General features: G+C 33.9%; 5 protein-coding genes and 1 long non-coding RNA gene across 8 annotated transcripts; 2 read left to right on the top strand and 4 right to left on the bottom strand.

Annotated features, from left to right (window-relative positions):
- Window positions 1-5: 5 nt before the first annotated feature.
- On the bottom strand, window positions 6-1,890 carry LOC145730469 (cytochrome P450 4d2-like). Its single transcript, XM_081981686.1, has 7 exons — window positions 1,734-1,890; window positions 1,478-1,678; window positions 1,235-1,414; window positions 817-1,175; window positions 513-756; window positions 285-458; window positions 6-230 (listed from the first exon to the last, which is right to left on the bottom strand). Exons 1-7 carry the CDS (start codon window positions 1,888-1,890, stop codon window positions 67-69), a joined length of 1,479 nt encoding a protein of 492 aa, XP_081837812.1. The 3' UTR covers window positions 6-66.
- A 228-nt stretch (window positions 1,891-2,118) lies between these two features.
- On the bottom strand, window positions 2,119-4,285 carry LOC145731258 (uncharacterized). The gene is made up of 9 exons (XM_081982944.1): window positions 3,985-4,285; window positions 3,709-3,932; window positions 3,465-3,653; window positions 3,173-3,409; window positions 2,945-3,122; window positions 2,658-2,893; window positions 2,499-2,604; window positions 2,303-2,444; window positions 2,119-2,250 (listed from the first exon to the last, which is right to left on the bottom strand). The coding sequence occupies exons 1-9, from the start codon at window positions 4,182-4,184 to the stop codon at window positions 2,170-2,172; spliced, it is 1,593 nt and encodes a 530-aa protein (XP_081839070.1). The 5' UTR covers window positions 4,185-4,285; the 3' UTR covers window positions 2,119-2,169.
- A 1,648-nt stretch (window positions 4,286-5,933) lies between these two features.
- On the top strand, window positions 5,934-9,334 carry LOC145730538 (lipid storage droplets surface-binding protein 2-like). Of its 3 annotated transcripts, none has more exons than XM_081981779.1 (6): window positions 5,934-6,092; window positions 7,127-7,275; window positions 7,330-7,527; window positions 7,627-7,794; window positions 7,850-7,931; window positions 8,965-9,334. In XM_081981779.1, the coding sequence occupies exons 2-6, from the start codon at window positions 7,132-7,134 to the stop codon at window positions 9,003-9,005; spliced, it is 633 nt and encodes a 210-aa protein (XP_081837905.1). In that variant the 5' UTR covers window positions 5,934-6,092; window positions 7,127-7,131; the 3' UTR covers window positions 9,006-9,334. The 3 variants fall into 3 exon arrangements, with proteins under 3 accessions (XP_081837905.1, XP_081837904.1, XP_081837906.1); XM_081981778.1 differs by having other exon boundaries at window positions 7,615-7,794; XM_081981780.1 differs by having other exon boundaries at window positions 7,615-7,794; window positions 7,850-7,935.
- Window positions 9,321-11,057, bottom strand: LOC145730542 (uncharacterized). Its single transcript, XR_014178643.1, has 2 exons — window positions 9,574-11,057; window positions 9,321-9,510 (listed from the first exon to the last, which is right to left on the bottom strand). It is a non-coding gene; the product is annotated as an uncharacterized LOC145730542 (long non-coding RNA).
- Window positions 11,058-11,212: 155 nt separating this feature from the next.
- Window positions 11,213-14,810, top strand: LOC145730533 (cytochrome P450 4g15-like). Its single transcript, XM_081981771.1, has 7 exons — window positions 11,213-11,358; window positions 12,209-12,427; window positions 13,018-13,156; window positions 13,215-13,456; window positions 13,511-14,239; window positions 14,291-14,482; window positions 14,543-14,810. Exons 2-7 carry the CDS (start codon window positions 12,217-12,219, stop codon window positions 14,722-14,724), a joined length of 1,695 nt encoding a protein of 564 aa, XP_081837897.1. The 5' UTR covers window positions 11,213-11,358; window positions 12,209-12,216; the 3' UTR covers window positions 14,725-14,810.
- Window positions 14,811-15,753: 943 nt separating this feature from the next.
- On the bottom strand, window positions 15,754-18,068 carry LOC145730532 (cytochrome P450 4g15-like). Its single transcript, XM_081981770.1, has 6 exons — window positions 17,742-18,068; window positions 17,550-17,688; window positions 17,259-17,500; window positions 16,323-17,060; window positions 16,084-16,272; window positions 15,754-16,030 (listed from the first exon to the last, which is right to left on the bottom strand). The coding sequence occupies exons 1-6, from the start codon at window positions 17,956-17,958 to the stop codon at window positions 15,846-15,848; spliced, it is 1,710 nt and encodes a 569-aa protein (XP_081837896.1). The 5' UTR covers window positions 17,959-18,068; the 3' UTR covers window positions 15,754-15,845.
- Window positions 18,069-18,403: the final 335 nt, after the last annotated feature.

The following is an 18,403-nucleotide window of genomic DNA, read 5'->3' as shown; positions in this document are numbered from 1 at the left end:
ACAAATTTGTCCTCCATTGTTTTTGTGCAATAAAACGTGACATTATTTAGTTAATATAAATTTCATTCATTTATTCATTCTATTTCTCAACTGCACCCAAATTCCACTTGAAGAAAACAGCACCAATTTTGGTTCAAGCTTCAAAGGACAGTCTGCTACTTTCTCCAGTTCAAAGTTTCTTATTATTTTTGAAAGTAGGCACTTCATTTCCAAGAGAGCAAAATTTTTTCCTGTAAATTTACTATGTTACACGCACTGTTTTCTTTAAATCTGGCGTTACATACCTAGGCACTGTCTTGGTTTGACTCCAAAAGGAATATAAGTGTACTCATCGATTTTATTGGATTTGTCGAATCGATCAGGGTTGAACTTTTCCGGATCTGGATGATAATCAGGATTGTGGTGAAACGCGTAAATAAGCACGTTGATGTTCAACATGGCTGGAATTAACTTGTTTTCTGTAAAAAATCTAAAAGGATAAATTAAACTTGAAGTTAATTGTAAGCTGTTACCATACTGCAAATCTTTGGTCACTCTTTTCCCAATGTAAGGGACTATAGTGTGCAGTCGTAATGTTTCCCAAATAACCATGCCAAGATAATGCATTTGTTCAAGTTTTTCCTTTGAAATGACAACTCTGCTCAAGTTTTTTCCAAAAATGTGTTCTTGTTCTTGGTATAGCTTTGCCTGGACATCTGGATGTCCAGCAATTTCATATAAAGTCAAAGACATAGCAGTACTTGTAGTGTCATAACCCTAATTTGATTTACAATAAAGTATGGAAACTGATCATTAAAAAAGCAACAGATAACTTACCGCAAACATGAAGGTGTTAATCTCCTCTCTTAACTCGTTCTTGCTAAGTTTCTTTCCATCAATAGACACTTCCATCATTAAATCTAGCATATCTGGTCTTTTTATCTCCGGTTCACAAATTGTCTTCCATTTATGCTCCAGTTTCTTTTGAATAATAGTTTCAAACATGTCATCCACTACAGTCAGAGCTTTCTTCTGCTTGTAGTAATCTTTAGTGAAACGAAAGAAAAAGTCGTAGTTTTTCACGAAGCTTGTAAGACGATTTTGGATTACTTCGCACATAACTTCAATGCTTTTGGCATAATGAGAGTCTAGTGCTGTTTCGTTTTGAAAATTTAAAGATATTCCCATGGCAGTTTCTAGAAAAATTATTTAGTTTTTACAATGGAAGTTGTTTGATAGTTTTGTGAAAGTTTACCGCAAATTATATCTAAAGTTAGACGCTTCATTACAGGGTGTACATTTACTTTTGTGTGCCTTTGTAAAACTTCTAGTAAAAAGTTACTTTTTTCTTCAAACACCTCAATAAATGATTCCATAATTCCAGACTGGGTGAAACTGGCTGTTAGGGCTTTTCTTCTGGATAACCATTTAGGACCTTAACAGAATCAAAAAAGCTCCACTATTTCTGCTTATCGTAAATCACTATAGAGTCCTATACCATCACTTGTGATTAACCCTTCACCCAACCAAGGCTTCATGTATCTATAGAACTTCGACTTGCTCACGTGCTTTTTATTATCACATAGAAACTTCAAGAAATTTCTATCGGCTATCAATAGGCTTGGTTTTCGCGGACCAATAAACTGCCGGATAATTCCTCCATGTTGTCTTAGTTTTTGAGTAAGTGATGGTAATGTGGCTAGCAAACATTTGGTAATTTTCTCATTCCTAAAGTGAGTGAAAATGATACTTACTGTATGGGTTGACGTAGTCAAAGACGTGTCCGAAGATGGGTAAGTACGGTGTGGTTGGAAATTCCTTCAGATAGGTGTAAATCTCTCTTAAATGCCTTAAGAAAAGTAAAAATGTTGCTCCTATAAAGGAAAAAATCCAGAAGTGTAAACTAGTCATTGTTTAATACGTTAACTGTTTCACTTAGGTGTATTTCGTATGCACTTTGTTGTTATCATATATGCCTTTTAAGTTTTATGAAAGCTTTTAAAAAAATCCGATAAGTGGGTGCATTTATTTTTTAATTAAAGCGAGTAATAGTTAGTTTACAAAGAACTTCTTAGCGTTACAAATTATTTTCTGGTTATGATTCTTTCTTGAATGCGCCAAATAGAAATTTTGTCAAAGTAAGTATGAAATTGTTTTATTTGTGTAATTGACTAATATTTAACACTAAATTCACATTTCAAAGGATTCGAGACTAGAATGTTCCGGATCATTTTGCTCCTCTGCTGTCATTTCTGTACTTTCATCCTTCGCCTAAAACAAAAACCAGTTAAATTAGGAATGTTCAAGTTAGACAAAATCTAACAGCTTTGATTTCAATAATGCTGGTTAATTCGTCCAAAATAGAGTATCTATCGTCAATATCTTTGTTACTAGAGTGGTTTACGCCTTGTTCTAAAATCTTTATGGCGGACATACTTTCCGTTTTTTCTCTCCAAAATGGTTGCCTACCAATGATATTGATTAAAAACTAATAATTTAACGTAAAAGTTGAAAGATACCGGTGGTCTTTCCACTTTACTAGTTTGATAATGTTTTCAAACCAGTCAGAGCATCGTTTGTCTGTTCTTTGTATTAAAGGGATGTAGAATGGCATCAACTCCAGCCCTACAATAATTAGTACTGTTTAGATGAATAAACTTTTGAGGTACTCAACTCACCAGTAGACAAAGCTCCTAAATTTCTGACCTGGTCAGATTCAGCCGCACATCCAATAACGTGAAACATATTAAGGGCCTCACTCAGCAAAGGGGTGGCTTTACAGGGTTCTCCGCAGGCCAAGTAGTATTCTCCTAAGTATCGAAACGCTTGTGCAAGGTAATACTGGTATCCAAATTCTTCTGCTTTCTCTTTCAGCACCAAAAGTGTTTTTAAAGCTAAATTAGTGCTACCATGCCTGAAATTATTCTTTAAAACTTTTTGTGCGGACTTTTAGAGTGAATCCTACATGAGATAAGCTTTGGATAATTCAACTCTAGCTTCGCACATTCCTTTCTCTGATTTAAGCTTGGATTGTATATAAAATGCCTTAGTGAAAGTGGTGACAGCACTTTTAGTCTGCCCTAAGTTCAACTCGCAGTGTCCTTTGATGTAAAGTGCCATGGTTTCCCCATCGTGATAACATGCTGCAGATCCTTAATAAGTGATTCCGTGGATGTAATACAAACCCGAATACCTTCAGCAGCTTTCTTCTTTGCCATAATAGCGTACTCTAAAGCTTTATTTAGGTCCGATTTAAGGAAGGATTTAGCCTGTCTCATATAGCATAAATGCAACAGGTAGTTGGCGTTCATGTAGAGGGTGTTTGAAGAATTTACTTCCTCAGGGAGGAATTGTTTGATATTCCAGCTTTTGCCTTGTGATAATTGAACTGTTTCGTTTAGTTCTACTTCTGCCTTTTCGTAGTCTTTTACTAAGTTTAATAAAGTTTTCAAACTTTTTTATTATTTGTATGAGATGCACGTTACCTTTTTCATACAGAATTTTACCATAAATAAACCGTGAAGTGGCTTGATGTTTCCCTGTAACCCCGTACGTAAGAGTATTATTGATACATTGCAATATCAATTCTTGCGCAAGCCAAAACCAATCGCTATAACTGAACGCAAACTCTATAGCCATCTTCAGTAATATTTCCGTAACTAATCGATGATTTTCTAGAAGATTTCCCTAATGATTAGCTAGTACTATTGTAATGCTACCATAGCGTACCATCATTGTGGGCAATTTCAGCCTTAACCAAAGCATCACTCAACTTTTTCAATTCATTATCGCTGTATTTCAACAACGGCATGCTCCAGACAAAACTTTGAGGACCGGCTTCCTCTCGCAGCCGGTCGTTTAGCTGGAACAGTTCCCGAATGTAAGCTTCGGTATTATGGTAACCACTTTCTTCTAGTTGCAGCATGAGGGCTTCGTGAAACGGCAATTTAAACCTGTTTTGGGGCTTTAAAATACTTTACAATAATCAACAAGTTAAAAGCTCACATTCGTATATCATTGATTGTGTACTCGGGCAGTTCTGCCCTCATTTTGCTAATTTCCTTACAAGTCTCTTCTCGTCTCATTCGTTCTCGTTTAATATAGTTTTCTTCAAAATGAACGCTGCTTGCCACAGATTTTTTGGATATTGCTTTGCTTTTACTAGGTACTGCAATAGACTGTAGACGTTTGTTAATGGAGGACATTTTACACAGTGAACTTAAAACAGTGTTGTTTAACAAGTATTATTTGCTGTATTGAAAAATTAACCTTGCCTAAGTTTGACAAGAGGAGGTTTGTAGACTGACGTCTACCTGCATGCATAGAATATACCGGTGTGTAGTGTAGTTCTCAAATGTACAGAACAAAGGGCATAACATTACAGTTGATATGGTGAAACCACTAAAATATGATATCAATAGTAACTCTGCTTTTACTCTTTTGATGAATGATGTAGAAGCTTTTAAAATATTATCAAGATCATTGAATGCTGCTTCGCAGTATTTCTCATTATTAATGGTAGCTTTGCAGAGCGTTCTTATAGTCACTTTGTGGAGTAAGTTGGAGACAGTGTAAGAGTCATACGTTCATTTAGTTACCATTAACTTTGGCATAACCATCTTTTCTGCCATTGGTATAAAACGAAGAATATAGTCAGAAGTCGGTGTAATTTGAGTAGTTAAGCAGTTGAAGCACCGTTGTCAGGAAGTAACACAGAGGATGTCTGTAAGATGCTTTATATTGTACTTCAAAATTTGTGTTTTGATGGAAGAACATACATTTTTGAGGTTTTAATGGGGTTTAGAAAACCTCAGGATGGTTAAAGCTGGAGGTTCCAACAGTTTGTCTGCGTGACTGACTTTTATGACAACAAAGCTTAATTTAAATCTGTTCTACATCAATATGTAGTGTAATGTTGCTTTTTATGACTAACTTTTTTATTACAGGTCAAGATAGTATTGAAAAATTATGGTGTTTGTATATTTGCCCACTTTATTAGTTTTTAAAAAAGACTTTATAAATTTTGTCCTTTATATTCAAATTGTTTAATTATTATTCATTTTTTAACATCTTAACTGAATTGATCTGTCGAAAAATTTCATATTGTTACTTCATCAAGTGTGTCAGAGTATATTCCATTAGTCACCGGATCCACGGACAAAATAGATGCACTTTGGACCTTAAAACCCATTTCGAGAAGCAAATGTTCGCACTCCACGCTAGTTTGGTATTAATACCGATATGGGGAGACTTCTCTCGAACTATGGAGTCATGTGCATGGCAGTACTGATGTGGACTTAGCTTTTGCTAGAGTTTATTACGATAGATTTGTCATTTTGGTTTTTACGTCACTTAAGCAAATTAATAATTGTGTCATTTTATTTATTACCAATGTTAATAAAAGAAATAATATATTTGAATACGTATACAGTTTTACTTTTTCAGATACCCAAGCAAAGTCTGAGAAACGTAGATACTTAGTGAAAAAAAATGGTGTTTTCTGTTAATTTAAACCACAGCCAAAGCACATTAGTCTGTAAAATTTACAGGTTTAAAAGAAAACAGTTTAAAAAGAGTGGATTAAAAATTTGATCAATTCTTGTAATTTTCTGTCTTTAAATTCAATTCTGGAGTATATTTTAACCGAAAAATAACCTGCCAACATAACATTTTGGATTGATGTGAACTGATCTGTAGGCCCTTCAGATCAATCATTTCCATGTATTTTTACACTTGAAACTACTTTAAGAGTCTTACTTTAAATTTAACAATTTAACTGTAAAAATGGTTAAGGAACAATACCTAAACTGAAAAACAAGATTAAGTATCACCATCAGACTTACAATAATCTCACACCTTTGGATATTGTATTCATCTAAAGAATATATTGGGAGGTCAAAGTCCATAGACGATGATAAATCATTCGGAATTGATTATATCAATGAGTCGAGCTGTCCCAAGGTTTATATTAAACGTTCTGGGTTGAATACGCATTTGTTGAACAACGTGATCTGTCGCTCGTACCGTTTTGTAGTACTACTCGTTTTCTGTAAAGTGCATTGTCCATAAAAGCATTATCTTAACTGTTTTCCCGGCAAGAATCTATTTAAGCGGTAAGTTGAGTTTTATTAATTTGTCCAAATTTTATATTATTTGTAATGTTAGTCAGTTTCGCAATTATTGCAACACCTGCACTTTATAATTATTATTGTAATTCAGCAAAGTGTAGATAATGCAGGAATGTTCCGTACCTAGATATAAATTAATTATTAGGTACTATTGCATTGTAGTTTTACAAAACGAAATTATTAGTGGATAAAAATTCTGAAGCTTTATTACCACGTCCTGTATTATTCTTAAACAATTGTTACTCTATTACTCGTCATTTCCGCCCTTACACTGCAAGTTTCATTCATTTTATTACAGTTAAACGTTTTTATGCAACGTTCTTTATTAATCAAAAGTTAAAATCTAAATTTGCTTTTAAAGAGTAAAAAGCTGAACAATCTCAATGACACTAAAAGGTCGATTCAGTTCTCAGACATCAAGCACATAACCAAAGTACAAAAAAATTTCCTTATCAGGAACTGACAAAGTTTAACATTATCTATTATTGTCGGACCATTTATTTTTTATCATTTAAGTGTATAATAATAGCCTGGTCCCCATTGGAATGTTTGAAATTAATTAGTGTAAACTACTGGTTGCTATTAAGTGAACACAGGTACAAACTTCATAGTTTCAGTTTTTATTTAAAACAATTAATAGTAACCTAACTTTGAAAAACAGTGAATATTCCTGAAGTACCCAAAAATAGTCGACCGAAGGTCAATGTTGATAAAATTGTTCAAGTTTTTTAGGGTGTTAAAATTTGGTGAAGCGTTCAGCTTAAGGTGGAGAATTTGTTTATTATTTGCCTTGCATGTTGGCTTTATACAGGTTTTTAAAGTCAACATTTTTATACATACACCACCAAAAAACACAGTCACAGTCATAAATAATGTAACTTAAAATGATTCAAAGATGATACAATACAACTTTCTGTGATAAAAGCGTCACAACATTTCTTGAAACAATAAAATGTAATAACTTCGCAGTAAACAAAGCTCTATTGAAATTTGCAACTGAACACAAAATCTTAATTTAGAAAATATGTCTGCAACTGAAAATGCAAACCAAGCCGCCGTCGAAGTGGCAGCAGCTCCAACTTGCATGGAATCGGTGAATCGAATTGCCAAACTTCCAGTGGTAGAATCCACCCTGCAAACCGCCCAAGGGATTTACGAGAAAGTCAAGGTTAGTCCAACCTTTAAACTTTATTGAATGTTTTATTAACTGTTTATGGTTTAGGACTACAACAGCGTGACTAACTGGACCTTGCAAACAGCCGAAAATACCGCCCACAAAGCTGTGGACATTGCCAAACCTTATGCCGCTCCAGTAATCAAGAACTTTGAAGGACCCATCAAAAAAGTTGACGACGTCCTGTGTTCCGGATTGGATTATGTCGAAAGTAAAGTTCCTTCCGTCAAGCTGCCTCCTAAAGAAGTAGGTGCACTCTTCATCTAACTCACTAACTTAAATTACTATCATCATTCTCATCATCAACCTAACGCCCCCATTATCCTCACTTAGCTCCTTCTGCAGATTTACGAAAGCACCAAACAATTCGTAACACCAGCAGTGGAAACTGCCAAGAACCTGGTGGAACCAGCAATGAAAACCGCCAAGGATGTGCTCGAACCCGCCGTTGCCAAGACCCGCAGTATTGTAGAACCAATTGTGGAACCCATTGTAGAAAATGTCAGACACAGGGTTAGTAAACTTTAAAGATTTCAAGAAAGTTTCCAAATTGAACTTGTAATTATAGGTTGATGGGTACTTGCATAAGAACCAGGAGGCACCAGAAGGACAGGAACAGGAGGCTGGACAAGGATCTCCTAACCAAAGTGGCAAGTATGAGCATTTCTAATTTTTCTTATAGCTCATAAGTTTGTACAGGGTGATTATTTTGATATTTTATTCTATAGCAAACTGCGTTAATTTTGTTCTGACAGAGCTTAGTTTATGTTTAAATTAACAAAGTTGCTGTACTTTTACTGAATCATGTAAATGATAAAATTATGTCAATCATTTGTTTTGATTATTTTAAATGAACTTTGTTTATTTTATTTGCTCAATCAAAAAATCTCTTTTATCTACGACTAGCATGGTAATGATCCATTATTTAGCTTCTTTTGAGTTACGTAATGATCGATTTTACTACACTAGAGCGGTAAAGCACCATAAGAGTACAATAACACAATTTATTATCACACTAGTGGCTGTAAAATCTCTCATTAAGTAACTCAAAGTTAGAATAAAAAATCATCAGATTCTGAGTTAATCGTAGATAAAATATTGTACATTACCCGTGTAGTATGGCAAATTAAAAAACTCGTGTGCTCATACCACACTAGTAATGTAAATAACTATTTTCTATTTTCTAATTTCAAATATATGTATTTTTGTGTGGTTATATTGGTCACTTTTTGTAAAATATATAATTTTTTTTTTAACTTGCAACGCTGTCAAAACTGTAAAATCGGCATAAAAGCTGAAATTGTAAAATACACGTCACGTGACGTTGATAATGAAATTCTGAGCGTGCAACACTGTATAGGCTAGTTGACACCTGTCAAATCAGTCACGTGACTTTCAAAATTTAGTTCAAACGTTGAAAATTTAGTAAATTAAATTTAGACATTATTTGTAAAAGCTAAAATTGTAAGAGACACTTTTCGTGAATTTTGAGCTTGCAACACTGTAAAGGCCAGTTTACACAAAATACCAATATTAGTCAAATAATTCAATCGTTTTAAAATTATGTTGATTAAAAAAAAATTGCAAAACCACGGATTGGTCTACTTTTTTTTGTAATACCCTATATAAATATTATTATGCTTAACTAAATGTCTTTTTCTAACATTTTGTTTTTTTTTCTAGGTAATGTGATAACATGTCGGGAATGCGAAGCACACCAATAATCTCATATTCCAAGGGATTTTACTACTTCAATTTTTGTATTGTTTTCTGGTACCCTTCTAGTTGTATTGTTTTCAATTGTATTTAGTTCTGAATGTATTTTTATCATTTTTCCAATTTTTCGTAGATATTATGTACTCACCCATTTTTTAGCGTAGAAATGGTTCTTTGCACCTTATTGTTTTGAAGACTGGTTTTAATGTTTAAGTTATTTGGATAAAGTAGGTGTTAAAGTTTGTTACTATGTAGTGTATAAACAATCTGCTTCATATATTGTATCGATTACAAGAGTTTTTACACTTTAAATAATTACAATATTATGATTGTGGCACATTGTGGTTTTATTTGTTTGTTTTGTTACAACTTAAACCTACATAGACAAATCTTCTTGCTTGCACTGTCTTGGCACATTTCCAGAGTTTTCAACAGAAATAGGGTAAGGTCAACACGTAAAAAGTACACAATAACTATAATTTTTGTAGTCCTGTTTTAAAAACTAGTTAGAAACTGAAAACAAATTAATGGACTAGTTTTTATCTTTAATAGGTAGATTAAAAAAGTCAGATTTACCTGTAAACAACAAGCATACTCATTTTGAGCAAATTGATGCTTTAGGTAACCGTTGTAACCAGAATAATTGTTTGCTGGAAAACCAAAGACATGGAGAAGGTAAAATAAGGAAAAATATACTTTTGCTATATTTGTATAGACTGGTGTCAAAGGAAAATACGAAAATGTACTTGATATTCCTCAGTAGCACATAACCCCATTTGGGTCTTAAGATAGTCAGAAGTTATTTTGGTACGAAATAATTGGAGACAATTTCATTAAAGTCTTTTTGTTCTGTTCTACTAATTCGTTTCAAGCTATTTTTTACAATATTAGATTTCAAACAACTCTATAGTCTCTTTTATTGAATGAATATTTAGAGTTTTAATTGTAATATTAGTTTTTGAACAACAATTAATGCTATTTAACAGAAACACGTTTAATAAACTTACCTACTGTTTTTGGTGTGCCAATAGAAAAAAAATTTCAAAAATAAGTATAAGTTGGACGTCATTTTGAGGTCGTGACCTATGCTACAAAGATCAACACCATAATGTGCATTTTAATTAATTTTTAGGTCAGAATAAGGAAAATTACAGGTTGTGCGCAATTTTGATTGTTTGATGTATATTCCGGAGAACAGGCAGGAATTAAACTAGATAGGTACCGCAAAAAGTGCATTTTATTCATGTAATAAACATTGATTTTACGTATATTTAAAAAAAATTAAGATTGAAAAATATCTTATGTATGGCCAGTTAATATTGTAGGCAAAATCAAATATGACTAGAAGTCAAAAAATGTATACATGAACAGTTAATAAAGTAGCAAAATATACCAGACCGTATAACAGGCTTATATTGGTAAATCCAGCTGTATTTTTACATAAAAATTATAGTTTTCAAATTCACAGCTTCGAGTTTAACCACTTCAGTGAGAACCGGAAAATAAAAAAATGTTTGGTCCAACACAAACGAGATTAAAAAAAACATGAAGATTTAGCAGCACTTCCTCTCATAATGTATCGATTTAGCGTTAAAAATGAGAACAAACATGTAATAAAAATTTAACTAAGTCCTGCCTTTCTTTGGTGCTATTGCTTCACGTTAAAATTGACTTTTTGTTTGTAAAAATAAATAAAATGGACAAATATTCGAGATTAATAAATATCTTAAAAAATAATGTGAATGAAGACCCAAAATGGAAAAAAAGAGACTCACTGGAGGAGTTGGAATGACGATTCACATCCCAAGATTCTACTTCTTGCTGCTCCAAAACCATTTTCTCTCTGACTGATCTTTATGTGCAGTTTTTAAGATCAAAAATATTACCAGCGCTGCTGTATTAAAATTAAAATTATTATTATTAAAAAAAGTACCCTTACCGTACGGTTGTAGATTGAAATTTTAAAGAAAAAGTAAAAATTCTTTGAACCTCAATTTGTTTTAGTTATTGCAGCAATATAATTTAGATATAGTTTTTGCTATTTGATATTTATTTTAAAACACGTACTTTCCTGATAATTAACAGTGTTACTTTAGTTTTGTTGCAAGTTTGTCAAACATGTAAAATAGGAAAATTAAATGAATTTACAATCAAGTAGATTTCCATTTTCCTTTACGCACGGGTTATTGTTTCAAAAAACTAACGGTGGTACGTCAAGATTATTCGTTGTTGAACCGCTGATATAAGAGGTGCACAAAAGTTTATGGACAACCATTAGCGGTTCAAATCCGCAGTAGAATACTTCAAGTGATAGTGACAAGTGCTGCACAAGTATCTATTTTTCATCGGATAGTAATCCAGGTAAGTCCATTAATAATGTGTTTTAAGTTTGAATAATACCAAATAACAATAAACTAGTAAAAAATATCTAGAAGTGTTAGTGTTGACATTCCAGTTCGTTAAAACAAGAATTATTTACATCAAGACTGTGAAAACTAAAATTTGTAGTAAAGCTCTAAAAGATAATTTTATTTGATAAATACTAAATAGGCAATTTTTTACAGAGAGTTTTCAGATTCAATATATTATTATTATAATGAAAAACTATAGGGACCGTGAATAGTACTAAAAGTTTTGGAAACTAAGATTGAGAGATTGAGTTTTAAAGTCTGTACTGCCTGTTAATTTTCGTTTAAAACAGTTTTTAATTTTTAACAATATTTCTACAGGGTAGGAGTAATTAGGATAGGGCATGCATGCACATAGTGTTTCTGCAAAAAAAGTATTCTTTTTTCGTATTTTAATTGTTAATTCAATTTAAATTTACCGTATCTGTTATGATTTCCATGCAGTGCATTCTTATCATCGACACCTTGTGTACATTATTATTCATAGTGCCATTGTTAAAAATTTTTATTTTTCAAAAAAATTCCCACAACTCACAATCACTGAGACTTTGAGCTTCCTGCAGAAAAAAATACAAACAATATGCAATTTTAATAATCAGAAACAGTACAGAGTAATTAATAATTCATTAAAGTAGTCTAATTAAGTAGATGCATGTTGTGGTTTGGAGTAAAGCATCAGACCATTACGTGCTAGCTTAACTTGAAACAACTTTCCTTCACATTAATAAATTTAGTTTTAATTAGGTTGGTTAAAAAAATTTAATAACTATCAACTAACTTATCCATCAAAAACTGTTTTTCAGGCGTAAACATGTCGACTGCCACCCTTAGTTCAACAGCCGCTCCCGGCTTGTTGACTTCCACAAATTTGTTCCTGTTTCTTCTTGCTCCTGCTTTGGCTCTATTTTACGTGTACTGGAAAGTATCCAGGAAACACATGGTAGAACTAGCGGAACGAATTCCAGGACCTACAGGATATCCGATACTTGGAAACGCTTTGGAATTTATTGGATCACCAAACCGTAAGATTTTTTGTTATTTTTGCAAAACTTACGTATGCATGCGCACCAATTTAGATAAACCATCAACAACATATTTTTTTGCTAAATCATGACATAGTTACTTTTGTACATATAGGAGTGATTACATAAGAACAATGCGTCTGAAACTAGTTTGCCTTAAATGCGATGGCACTATTACTAAGTTTGCACCAAGTAAAGAAGGTTAATGTTACTTTTAGTCTGTTGGAAAAATATGTTACATCACGACAGTCCTGATACGATTTATTTCAATGTCTTTCAGGTCAAAAACCGGATTTTAAGTTTATTTTAAATTGTATTTTTGTCCGTGAAATATAAACTAATTTTTATGAATGTAATTTCGGTTGAAATTACTATGCAAAGAATAATTTTACTAGGAGTTGTTAAGTCTACGTGAGACCTTAGTTTAATGTCAAATCAAATATAATGTGGTACCTCATAATTGGAGAAAAACCCATAGTAATAATTTGGTCTTCCATAAAGTATGTAATTTTAGTTTGTATGAAATGATGAAGTTAAGTGAAACAAAATAAGTCACCATTTCTTATAGTCACCTCAAACTAAATTTTCAGAAATATTCAACACTATCTACCAGAGGTCCTTTGACTTTGGTCGCACCATTAAAGTTTGGGTAGGCCCTCGACTTCTTATCTTCTTGACTGACCCCAGAGACGTGGAGATCATCTTAAGCAGCCATGTACACATTGACAAGTAATAATTGTTAATTAATTGTCTCCTGTTTATTCCCTGCATATTTGTTTCAACTTAGATCACCAGAATATCGATTCTTCAAACCTTGGCTTGGAGACGGTCTTCTCATTTCTACCGGTCAAAAATGGAGGGCTCACAGGAAATTGATTGCTCCCACTTTCCATTTAAACGTACTAAAATCCTTTATTGATTTGTTTAACAAAAACAGCATTGAAACGGTCAACAAGATGGAAAAAGAGTTGGGAAAAGAGTTTGATTGTCACGACTACATGTCTGAGGCTACAGTAGAAATTCTGCTTGGTAAGTCTCTTAGTAAAGCAGTCAGTGTATTTATTTGAATCAAATCAAATTTAGAAACTGCAATGGGTGTTAGCAAAAAGACTCAAGATCAAAGTGGTTACGATTATGCTATGGCTGTGATGAAGCTCTGCGACATCCTTCACTTGCGTCACACCAAGCTTTGGTTCAGACCTGACATCATCTTCAACCTAACCAGTACCGCAAAATACCAAGAAAAACTGATCAACGTCATTCACTCCTTAACTCGCAAAGTAATCCAGAAGAAGAAAGCTGACTTTGAACAAGGAATTCGCGGATCTACTGCTGAAGTGCCCGAAGAACTGAAAACCCAAAAGTATGAAACTGCAGTATCAACCAAAACGACCACATTGGAAGGAACTTCCTACGGACAATCTGTCGGTCTTAAGGATGACCTGGATGTTGATGATGATGTAGGTGAGAAGAAGAGGATGGCCTTCTTGGACTTGATGATTGAAGCATCCCAAAACGGTGTCGTTATCAACGACGAAGAGATCAAAGAACAAGTGGATACTATCATGTTTGAGGGTCACGACACAACAGCAGCTGGATCCAGTTTCTTCTTGTGTCAAATGGCCGCCCATCCTGAAATCCAAGAAAAAGTTTTGCAAGAAATTGATGAAATTTTCCAAGGCTCCGATCGGCCTGCTACTTTTGCTGACACTTTAGAGATGAAATATTTGGAGCGGTGCTTGTTGGAGACTCTTAGATTGTTCCCCCCAGTACCTATTATAGCTAGACAGTTGCAGCAGGATGTCAAATTAGGTATAACATAGATTGGTTAGTCAGTTATTGGGTTATTAATTTTTGTTGTAGCTTCTAATCCTAGTCATGTCCTACCATCTGGTGCTACAATTATCATCGGCACCTTTAAAATCCACCGTTTGGAAGAGATCTACGGTCCAAACCCTGACAAGTTTGACCCTGATAACTTCCTTCCTGAAAGAGCCGCCAACAGGCATTATTACTCTTTCATCCCATTCAGTGCTGGACCTAGAAGTTGCGTAGGTAAGTCAAGACAACTTCACTAAAAATCTCACACATCAAATATAATTACTACTTTCCCAGGTCGTAAATATGCTATGCTCAAACTGAAGATTCTACTTTCCACAATTCTGAGGAACTACAAAATCAAATCCAACTTAAAGGAGAGCGACTACAAGCTCCAAGGAGATATCATCCTGAAGAGGGCCGATGGTTTCAAAATTATGCTGGAGAAACGTAAACCAACCGTTTCGGTCAAAGCCTAATCTACTCAAACCTAGTTTGTACTAAAAAAGTGTAAAATAATATAATACCTTACAAGCAATGAACAATAAAGTTCCATAAAAGATGAGAGTTTTGATGATTTTTTTTAATGATGCGTTCTTGGTTATAATTAGTATATTTCAGCAGTATAAGCTGAAGCAAAATAGGAAGAACAGCCTACTTACCAACTTTATTTATGCTAAAAATATTTGACAGGAAATACAAAGGGTTTTGAGTATGGATATAATTTTAATATCACTTTCATAGTGTCTTTAGCAATTTTTCATTCTAGAACTCGCTGAAAACCTACAGAAGATTTCAGTTCTTCGAAGGGTGCCTCCAGTGTCACAAAGCATCTTGACTTATATGACAATTTCAATGAGTCTAAACACGGAATTTCTCGTTACTTCCAAGACTAGAATCACTTTTGCTTAGCTGGATTACGTTCTTAAGAATGATGAGATGGCCATATTTAAAGAATTTTGAGTGTTTTTTAGGATCAAGTCTACTATCCAGATTCATGGTACTATTATTATGTATTGTAGCTGAATAAAACTCAAAAATATTTCATGCATGTGTGAACTGTTTCAAGTTTTGCCACAATTTAGTTAATGTACGCCCAGAATGTGTAAGAAGTTATTTCCAGGCTGCTATTCTTTGATAGATTCCATAATGTTTTAAATTGCAAATGTGTATCATTGGCATAAAAACTGCTTGCAATCTAATATTTTAATATTAGAGCTATTCGCTTAATATATCACAAACTTATTTAAATAAATTGCAAAAATGGGTAACATATTAGTTATTATTTGCTTAAAACCTTAAATTTTGATAGAATTATTAAAGCAAATTTACTCCCAAAGTTAAAAATTCAAAATACAATAAAAGTTTTGTCATGAGTACTACCAAATATAAGTAACTTGACTTTACTAACCTCTTTGTAAGTCATTATATTTTGCCGTTTATTAATCAGTTGTATAGATTCATTATCATAGTGTTTGTGAATTTGCACCAAATGGAAATAATACACATTGTGATTTTTCAAAATTGAACTTTAATGTTCATTGTCCTTATTCGAAAATTAATAATTTAAATTTTATACAGCTTGGTAACACAATAATTATCACGCAGTGGTTGCAATCAGTTTGGACTTCCTTGGTTCTAAGGAGATTTTGAACCCGTCCTCCCTTTTCAAAATAATGTCGCCTTGTAGTTTGTAGTCCTCTTCTTTGAGGTTGGACTTAATTACGTAGTTTCTCAAAATTGTGGAAAGCAAAATTTTCAGTTTTAACATGGCGTATTTACGACCTGAAATAAAAATAGTCAATTCATGCAGGTTTTTTTGGTTGGTATATACTTACCAACGCAACTTCTAGGTCCAGCACTGAAGGGAATGAAAGAGTAGTAGTGTCGACTAGCAGCCCTTTCGGGGAGGAAATTGTCAGGGTTGAATTTTTCTGGGTTTGGGTAGTACTCTTCCAAGCGGTGAACTCCGAATTGGGCTATGATGATGGTAGCTCCGGCAGGCAGAATCAAATTAGGGTTGGAAGCTAGAAACTCTCGTATTAATAGGTCTACTTTGAGTTGTAAAACCACTTACCGGCAACCACCTCTTGTTGTAACTGACGTGCAATAACTGGAACTGGAGGGAACAACCTCAAAGTCTCCAACAAGCACCTCTCCAAATACTTCATCTCCAAAGTGTCTGCAAAAGTGACAGGTCTGTCAGAACCCTGGAAGATTTCATCCAATTCCTGTACAACTTTCTCCTGAATATCTGGATGGGCGGCCATTTGACACAAGAAGAAACTAGAACCTGCTGCAGTAGTGTCGTGACCCTCAAACATAATAGTGTCCACTTGTTCTTTGATTTCTTCATCGTTTATTACAACCCCGTTCTGAGAAGCTTCAATTAGAAGATCCAAGAAAGCCATCCTCTTCTTTTCGCCAATATCCTCATCCACATCCAGGTCATCTTTCAGTCCAACAGATTGCCCATAAGAAGTACCTTCTACAGGAGTTGTAGCTTTGCTAGATGACGCACCACTATGTTCGTATTTTTGAGTTTTAACTTCTTCAGGTACTTCAGCTGTGGATCCGCGGATTCCTTCTTGGAAGTAAGCCTTCTTTTTCTGGATAACTTTGCGGGTCAAACTGTGAATTACGTTGATCAGACTGTTTTGGTATTTGCTAATTTTAGTCAAGTTGAAGAGGATGTCTGGATAGAGGTAGATTTTGGTTTGGCGGATGTGCAAGATGTCGCATAATTTCATTACAGCCATGGCGTAGTCGAAGCCACTTTGATCCTGAGTTTTTTTGCTTACACCCATTGCGGTTTCTAGAAAAGACACAAAAGAATTTCAAAAGTTAAGAAAGTTTCGTCTTTTTGAAGAATCATTCAGAAGACGGTTTGAAGAAGAAAGATGGTTAGGCCGTCCTGTATATTTAAGGGACCTTAATACGAAACCAATTGTGCTTTATTTCATCTTATTTATCTTTTGAATTAACATTGTTTGAATAATAGTACAAAACTTACCTAAAAGTATTTCTACTGTAGCTTCTGACATGTAATCGTGACAATCAAATTCGTTTCCATTCTCCTTGCGCATTTTCTCTACAGTTTCTTTGCTGTTTTTGTTGAAAAGATCAATGAAAGACTTCAGTACGTTCAAGTGGAAAGTGGGAGCAATCAATTTTCTGTGAGCTCTCCATTTTTGCCCCGTGGAAATCAAAAGACCATCACCAAGCCAAGGTTTGAAGAAACGATATTCTGGAGATCTATACCAACGATTATTTTCATTCTAAGTATATAATTAATAAATCTCACTTGTCTATGTGAACATGGCTACTAAGGATAAGCTCAACGTCTCTGGGATCTGTCAGGAAAATAAGCAGTCTGGGTCCGATCCAAGCCTTGGCAATTCTTCCGTACATATTAGCTTGATTGTAGAGTCCAGTGAACATTTCTATATAAAAAATACTCAGAATGTGAAAGTATATCACATTTTAATTTGCTCACCATGAGGAGATCCAACGAATTCCAAAGCGTTTCCGATGATAGGCCATCCTTTGGGTCCTGGAATTTTTTCTGCAAGAGCAATCATACGACTCCTAGAAACTCTCCAGTATACATAATAAACGGCAACTAAAGTGGTTAGGAGCACAACAAAAGTGTTGAGAGGGGTAATTAAACTAGGATTCCGGACTAAGTCCGGATTTTCTGCAACTACTGACATCGTAGTCTAGTTCATGCACTACAATGTAACAGATAACTTAAAAGACGCAAAAAAAACACTTTTTACAAAGTTAAGACCTCTTCTTTTAGGAAACGACAACTGTCCACAAACTGAAGAAAACACCAACTTATATTTTTTAGTAATTAATGCTAATGAAATCGCTAATGTAATTTTTAAGTGTAACAAAAATATACAGGATGTTCAGTTTCTTACATTACATTCAAATTGTTTGATGTACAACAGGACAATTTACACACAAGCTGACAAATTGATTTGGACAATTCAGCCATATAAAAAGTTTCAATTTTTATATGTACATAGGACACCCTGTACATGTTTTAATTGGGAATGAATATTTAATTCTTTTACCAAATCATAATCTACACTTATTAAGAATACAGGTCATTAAAGGTGGCAATTAAAAATCGTACTTTTAAGCTGAATA

The sequence above is a fragment of the Ips typographus genome, linkage group LG6 (genome assembly GCF_016097725.1).
Source record: "Ips typographus isolate SLU linkage group LG6, UJ_Ityp_2.0, whole genome shotgun sequence".
Lineage (NCBI taxonomy): Eukaryota > Metazoa > Arthropoda > Insecta > Coleoptera > Curculionidae > Ips > Ips typographus.
Note: the sequence above shows the minus strand (reverse complement) of the source record. Positions and strands in the feature narration are given on the sequence as shown.